At 43.5% G+C, this 8372-nt stretch overlaps 1 protein-coding gene across 1 annotated transcript in view; it reads right to left on the bottom strand.

The window, feature by feature from the left end:
- The window catches only part of RNGTT (RNA guanylyltransferase and 5'-phosphatase), a 521901-nt gene extending 513994 nt beyond the window's left edge, over positions 1-7907 (bottom strand). The window contains 1 exon segment of the mRNA XM_042782266.1: positions 7844-7907. Within this exon segment, the coding sequence (XP_042638200.1) occupies positions 7844-7907 (64 nt within the window).
- Positions 7908-8372: the final 465 nt, after the last annotated feature.

Below are 8372 nucleotides of genomic sequence, written 5' to 3'. Positions count from 1 at the left end.
AATCTCTCTCTCTCTCTCTCTTTCTCTCTCTATAAATATATATATACACTTTGCTGGTTTTTGTGTTTCTCTAGAGAACCCAATCCAACACACCTACCAAGACCGTTGTTGTTGTTATTTGCCGTCAAGTCGGTCCCGACTCATAGCGACCCCTCCTTGGGTTTCCGAGGCAGAATCACTAAGGAAGTAGGATTGCCCAACCTTCCTTCCAAGGAGTGGCTAGGCAGCCATAAAATATCTGGGAAATCCACTCCTATCTTTCCATGGCAACCTCAGGTCACATGTTTGTGACCACTTTCCATGTTGCCTACTCAAGGACCACCAATACAGCATCACAAGATGGAAAGAGCTTAGACTGTCACCACTTAGAGAAGAGTTGCCCATTCTGACAAACACTGCAACTGTGATATGAGCAAGAAATCTGACATATGTTAATTTGAACTACTGCACTAGAGGAACTGTTTATTAAAGAAACTATCATTACTTATCCTGATTAATCAACTATTATGTCTTTAAATATTGTCTTTATGCTGATGATTCGCAAATGTATGTGTCCAACTCAAACTTCTCTCAATTCCAAATCATATATCCCACTGTCTACTCAACATCTCTACTTAAGCAACCAAGATCTTAGTATTTCCTTCTACCTGCTTCTCCCCTACACCTGCTTCTCCAATAAGCCCTAATGATATCAATCACCTTGTTGCATAAACCAGAAACTTATGACTCAATTTTCACTCTCTTTCCTTCATTCTGAGTCCAACACTAAGTTCTGTCTATTTTCCTTCTTTAAATGAGTCTACTACCCTTCATGGGAGTTCTGGTAGCATAGTGGCTAAGGCACTTGACTGCTAACCAGAAGGCTGGCGGTTCAAAGCCACCAGCCACTCCTCAGAAGGAAGGTTGGGCAATCCTACTTCCGTAGTGATACTGCCTCGGAAACCCAAGGAGGAGCACTATGAGTCGGATCCGACTCGACGGCACATAACTACAACCACAACAACTCTTCATCTCCATTTCTAAACCATCATTGATGTCTTCTGCATGGACTATTGCAACAAGTTCCTAGCTAGTCTCCTCACTTCCAATCTTGTCTCTTCAATTCGATACACAGTAGTTAAAGTAAACTTTTTAAAATTGAAGTAAGATCACATATCATCTGTTCTAGTTACCTAGTGCCACCCTGATAATATACCACAAATGGAATGGCCTTAACAAACAGCAGTTTATTCTCACTATTTGGAGGCTTTAAGTCCAAGTTCAAACTGCCAGGCTCTAGGGGCTAGGTGAAAGCCCCTTAACCTTGGGTTGCAGTTTTGCCTCCTGCTCCCGGCCTACTGAAGCCAGAGGCTTTTCTTCACTCAGCTGCTGGCTGCTGAGGCTGAAAAACCCAAGGCTGACGAGTAAAAAGGCATAGTCCCAATGTTACCAAACTACACAGCAGGCCATTAATTTAAGTTCATTCAAAGTCTCAAGGTTGGCAGAGCATGGCAGGCTGCTGAACAACGACACAGCTACATGCACGGTTCAAGTGTACCACAGGCTAGAGACCATTCCCAAAGCTGTTTCTTATATACAGGAAGCAAACCACATACTCAAAGGAAGCTACTCAGCTGCTCACAGTAGATTCTGCCATGGAGTTGATTACCAGTTTCATCATGGGGAATACTACATCCAGCTGCCCAGTCACTCAACAAAGGCCAGCCAAGACTTAACCACCACATCATCTCAATGCTTAAAAACCTGCAATGGCTTGCCAGAGCACGTTAAAAATATATAAATGGAGTATATTGGAACTCTCAGTACTTTCTGCACAATTTTACTATAAACTTAAAACTGCTCTAAAAAATAAAATCTATTTAAAAAATGTAAATAAACAAATATATGTGTGTATGTGTGTGTACATATGTACACATACACTAAATACCTTATTATACCCTACTAGAAGGTTGGGCAATCTACTTCCGTAGTGATACTGCCTCGGAAACCCAAGGAGGGGTCCCTATGAGTCAGATCTGACTCTAGGGCAATGGGTTTGGTTTTGCTTTTTTTTTAGGAGTTCTGATGGCATAGTGCCTAAGGCATATGACTGCTAACCAGAAGGCTGATGGTTCAAACCCACCAGCCACTCCTCGGAAGGAAGGCTGGGCAATCTACTTCTGTAGTGATACTGCCTTGGAAACCCAATGAGGGGTCACTGTGAGTCAGATTCGACTCGACAGCAGTGAGTTTGGTTTTTTAGCTTGTATGATCTGGCCTCTACCTAACTCTCCACTCTCATATCATCACTTACACACTCCAGAACACAGACATTTTTTTCAGTCCAAGATCTTTGTCATCATTGTCCTACCCTAACCTAGAGCCTTTGCAAAACAAATTCAACAATCTATATAGCAAAACTCTATCCATTCAAGGTAATTCTGTGTTAACTCCTCTGGGAACCATTTTTTAATCACCTTCTTCCTTCCCATGCCCTCTTGCCAACCTCAGGCAAAGAATTTGGCTTACTGCCTCCGGTAGGGTTATCATATTTGACAACAGAGTAATTATTGCATTTTTAAACAGCAGTACAAAACATCAAAAATTGATGATTTGCAACTCCCATCACACTGTATGCTCTTTAAGATGAAGGACTACTTCTTAGTTATCTCCCTACCCCAAGAACTAATACAAAGTAGACATAAAATATGCTGAGTAAAATGACATCAAAGTCATTATCACTATCACAGGACTATATCCCTACAGTTGCTAATAAGTTCTTCACACATAAAACCAAAAACCCATTGCCTGTTGAGTCAATTCAGACTCAAAGTGACCCTACAGGGCAGAGTAGAACCGCCCCCACAGGGTTTCCAAGATTGTAAATCTTTTTGGAAGTAAACTCCCACATCTCTCCCACAGAGCAGATGGGTCCTCAAACTGCCAACCTTTTGGTTAGCAGCCTAATGCTTTAACCACAGCACCACCTGGTGTAATTAGACATGGGGATTTACTGGTGGAACAGATTAATCATAACTGGTACCATCTTTGTTCTGATTAAGGATAATTACGAACTTCCAGCACTAACATGCAACCTAATGTTTGGATTGAGAAAATTTAAGCAGCCATAACACATCTTCAATATACAAAAGAGCAAAGAAATTCTATAAGCATGAATTACTTTTATAATCAGGGGGAAAAAGTGCTGAGGAAGAAAACAGAAGGTAGAAAATGGAAATGTGATTCCTTATTTCTCATTAAAACTTGCAAGAATATAGCTAGTTCATTGAAGGACACTATGCTGAGTGAAATAAGTCAATCACAGAAGGACAAATACTGTATTAGTCCATTACTGAAAAAGTCAAGAAAAGACTTATCTATGGAAGGAAATTTTCTTTGTTGGTTACCAGGGGTGGAAGGGGAGGGGAAGAAACACTGTTAGATAGGTACAGATAAGTATTGATTTGGGTGAAGAGAAAGGCAATGTACCAAATGTGAGTGATCAACACAGTGGTATTGAGGAAGAGAAAGACATAGAGAGGTAGATGGGAGGTGCAGACAACAAAGATGAACCCTTTTGCACATACAGTACTGTGTTGTCAGTGAAGGCAAACACTGGTATATGCATGGATAGATGGGTGGACAGGCTGAACTAGTAGGTGTATCTATGCAGCAGGGAGTGTACCCAAGAACATGTATAGGGCTGGCAGACAGTGGTTCTACAAGTGTATTTGTATGTTCTGTAAGAATTGCCAGGGGTATAGGAGAGCTGACAAGGGACAAGATCATAGTCACTTCTTAGTCACAGCCAGCTACCCAGAGGGACCAAGCAGTTCAACCTGTGGGCTCGGGACCATAGTCACAGGGGACATCAAGCTCAACTGGCATTGTTCCACCTCCTACTTTGGCGAGTAGTGACTGGGATCTTAAGAAAAGCTTGCAAGTAGCCATCTAGATGCAATGATGGGTCTCTTCTCGTCCAGAGCAAAGAAAAATGAAGAAAACCAAAGATTCATGGAAAAATTAGTCCTCGTGACTGGTACACCATGTGATCCTCAGCCTATACAACTATGAGACCGGAAGAACTAGATGGTGCCCGGCTACCACTGTCAACCACTCAGAGGGGGATCTATGTAGGAGATCCTCGATAGAGAGGGAAAACAATGTGGAACAAAACTCAGAATCATTTGGGGGAAAAGAAAAGAGGTGTACCAGGTTTGCTGGTCTGATAGAGCCTGGTGGAACCACTGAGACTATGGTCCCTAGCTGCCCCTCAGGTCTGGAATTGAACCCACCACACCTGTGGCTTCCCGCCAAACAAAAGATAGGCGTATGACTTGAACATTTACCTGAGGTAGATACACTCCTTGGAGAGAACAATCATGGGAGAAAGAAGGACTATTTATGCACAGGGAGACAGTTCAGGGGGCAGGAGTGTGTGGAGGGATGGACACAGGGAAGTGGTAACTATCAGGAGGAAGTGGGAGGGAAGCTGTTGCATTGGGGTAAATTGTAGTCAACGTCATGAGACAACGTGTGTGTGAACTGCTGTATGGAAAGTGAATTTGCTCTGTAAACTTTCACCCAAATCACAATAAAAAATATAGATAAATAGATAGATAAGAATATAGCTAGTTCATATTTCTTGCCCTGCTACTATAAAATATTGATAACCTTGAATTTCCATAATTCACCATGTGTCAAGAATTCTATGCTATATAAACTTTCCTTTCTAGTAAGCATCACAAATTGAAGCTGTACTCACAAATTGAAGCAGTACTGATTACTTGTTTGGGGGGTCAGGAGATCTGGGGTTCCTTTGTGGGCACCACAATTAATCAGGCAGATGAGGTTAGTGACTTCCTTTTGTTGTTGATAGATGCCCTTGAGTCGTTTTCAACTCATAGTCACCCCATGTGAAAAAGACCTTCCCCATAGGGTTTTCCAGGCTGTACTCTTTATGGAAGATCACCAAGTCTTTCCCCTGCAGAGCCACTGGGAAGGTTCAAACTGTCAAACTTTCAGTTAGCAGCCAAGTGCTTAAACGTTTGCACCACCAGGGCTACTTAACCACAATAACTAAGTGTAGCTTTTAGGGGCCAAAATACTCCAATACAATAAAAAGAAGGCACTTCTTATTGCTAAACCTTCCTCACTAACAGAGGAGGAAGAAAGGAACACAGTTCCATTTCTCATAGAGACCCCTCCTTGGGTTTCTGAGGTAGTATCACTATGGAAGTAGATTGCCCAGTCTGTCTTCCGAGGAGTGACTGGTGAGTTTGAACCGCCAGCCTTCTGGTTAGCAGTCAGAAGCCTTAGGCACTAGGCTACCAGAGTTCCCACCTTAGTAAGGTGCTAAGCTCCACTCCTTACTTGCTGCTATCTACTCTCTTTTAGAGGTATCATCCCATGTATCAGGAGCTCTGTAATCTTTATGGAAGCAGTCTGCCACACTTTTTATCCACAGAGTGGCTGGTGGATTCAAACTGCCAACCCTTCAGTTAGCAGTCAAGCTCTTGACTGCTGTACCACCATGTACATGCTTACACATCTTAGTATTAAGAAGGCTAAAATTTAAAAAAAGACTGACCATACTAAGTGTTGGAACTGATGTGGAATAAATGGAACTGACAAACACTGATGGTGGGAATATATATACCACTTCGGAAAAGAGTCTGGCAGTTTCTTAAAATGTTAAACATACATCTACCACATGAACCATCCAATCCTACAGAATTAGCCAAGAGAAATTAAAGCATGTGTCCACACAAAGACTTAGACATGAATGTTCATAGCAGCTTTATTTGTAGTAGTCAAAAACTGGAAACCTAAATGTCCAGGTGAATTGATAAATTGTGGCGTATCCATACAATGGAATACTACTTAGCAATTAAAAGGAATGACAACAAATACATGCAATAACATGAATGAATCTCAATATAATTACTCAGAGTGAAAGAAACCAGACCCTTCTTCAATAAGAGCGTATACAGGCAGTCTCAGGATTATGAATGAATTTTGTTCCTAAGCCTGTCTTTAAGTTAAAATTGTACCAAAAAAACAAACTCACTGCCATTGAGTCAGTTCCGACCCACCCCCCTTGGGTTTCTGAGGTAGTATCTCTACGGAAGCAGATTGCCCAATCTTCCTTCTGAGGAGTGGCTGATGGGTTTGAATCGCCAGGCTTCTGGTTAGCAATTAAATGCCTTAGGCACTATGCCACCAGAGCACCTCAAAGTTGTACATAAGTGAGAATAGTTAGGTGCAGTCAGTCTAATGTCAATTAGTCAAAATGTTATAGTCTATAGCATACCTTTCTATGCATAAAAAACACTAAAGAAACACTTCGGATATACTAATACACCTTTAAAATGTTGTTGTTATGCGCCGTGGAGTCGAACCCGACTCATAGCGATCCCTCCTTGGGTTTCCCAGGCAGTATCACTACAGAAGTAGATTGCCCAGCCTTCCTTCCAAGCAGTGGCTGGTGGGTTTGAACTGCCAGCCTTCTGGTTAGCAGTCAAGTGCCTTAGGCACTATGCTATAGTACATTAATAATTTTTTTATGCACATAGAAACGTAGTGCCCATTTGTTATTATGAACCATTGTATGTACCTCAAATTTTAATATAATAGGCTTTACAGACTTGGTTCATAAATACAGGCAGTACATAAGTCAAATAAGCTGGATATTTGTAATATGGGGACTACTTGTACAGAGGCTGGCAGTTCAAACCCACCAGCCACTCCTCAGAAGGAAGGTTGGGCAATCTACTTCCATAGCGATACCTCCTCGGAAACCCAAGCAGGGGTCGTTATTAGTCGGGTCCGACTCAACGTCTAAACAACAACTTGTACACTACATATTGCACTTATTTTTTAAAATTCTAGAAAATGCAAACTAATCTATAATGCCTGAGGAAGACCTTACAAATGGCAGGACAAAACATTTGAGCAGTGATGGTTTATGGTGGTGGTATGGAACATAAACCCAAAAAAACCAAACCCATTGCCTTCAAGCCAGATCCCATGTGCTATGGAACAGAACTGCTGCAAAGGGTCTTCTTGGCTATACTGTTCACAGAAGCTGACCGCCAGACCTTTCTTCCCTGGCGTTGCTGAGTGGGTTCAGACAGACAACCCATAGGTTAGTAATTGAGTTCAAACAGCTTTCTCCCCGCCAGGAAACACACATTTATATACACATACCTATTCAAAATTTATCAAACTGTACATTTTAAATTTAAAGCTTATTGTACATCATATTCAGTGGGAGCTCTGGTGGCCTAGTGCCTAAGGCATCTGACTGCTAACCAGAAGGCTGGCAGTTAAAACCCTCCAGCCACTCCTCGGAAGGAAGACTGGGCAATCATATTCAGTAAAGGTGAAAAATCCACAATAATAATCATCTGATAAAGCAAGAAGAAACTCCAGATTCCTAGTCTCGTTCTCGACCCATATTCCCGTCGAGAACCGGTCCTCCACCTCCTCGATCCTCCTGCAAGTCAAGACCTACACTTGTCCTTTCCCCGTCCAAGAATTTTGAAGATTCCCAAACTTCTGACTGAGCTTCAAAGTACTGTCCTCCACATTTCTGGGTCCCCGGTTCCTGTCACACAAACCTTCTGTATACCTTCGCATTCGCGAAGACTGTATTCAGTCTCACAGACTAGTGGCTAGTGTCCCCACAGACAGACCCACCCTCTCCCGTCCATGTTCCCACTTAGCCACGAAGCTTCATCCGGCGGAACACGTTCTCGATCCTGAAATATCACTAATGGGCTCGCAACCACCAAAAGCTGCACGGTCAAACTGCCCACTGACGAGCCAGCCAGGTGACTCAAGCACTACCTTCCCGGATTACCTGCCACTGGCTGGCCGCGCCGCGGACAGTTCAGCCACCGCGGCGGAATCTTGTTATGAGCCATTTCTTGGGGCCGCGGAGAACCGCCCCCCTACACCAACGTTTGCCGTGCCTCCGCCGCCGCCTTGCGGTCCGCTCTGCCACCGAGGTCCAAGGGCCGGGTCCAAATCCTAGCGACTCCTACCCCGGTAACGTCAGGACTAGCGCGCCACTTTCATTCAGACTCAACTCCACGGCTCTAGACGAGCCCACAATGCACCGCAACTTCCGCCACTAAGGCCCCGCCTCCTTCTTTCCGAGGTCAGAGGGGAAAATAAGGGAAGCTCTGGTAGCATAGTGGCTAAGACACTTGCCTGCTAACCAGACGGCTGGCGGTTCAAACCCACCAGCCACTCCTCGGAAGGAAGGTTGGGCAATCCTACTTCCGTAGTGATACTGCCTCGGAAACCCAAGGAGGGGTCGCTATGAGTCGGGGCCGACTCCACGGCACATAACAACAACAACAACAACGGCTGAAGAATAGGAAAGA

The sequence above is a fragment of the Orycteropus afer genome, unplaced genomic scaffold (assembly GCF_000298275.1).
Source record: "Orycteropus afer afer isolate SDZICR_OR568_19922 unplaced genomic scaffold, OryAfe1.0 scaffold00011, whole genome shotgun sequence".
NCBI classification, from domain to species: Eukaryota; Metazoa; Chordata; class Mammalia; order Tubulidentata; family Orycteropodidae; genus Orycteropus; species Orycteropus afer.
The sequence above is the reverse complement of the archived record's forward strand: the minus strand, read 5'-3'. Positions and strand labels throughout refer to the sequence as shown.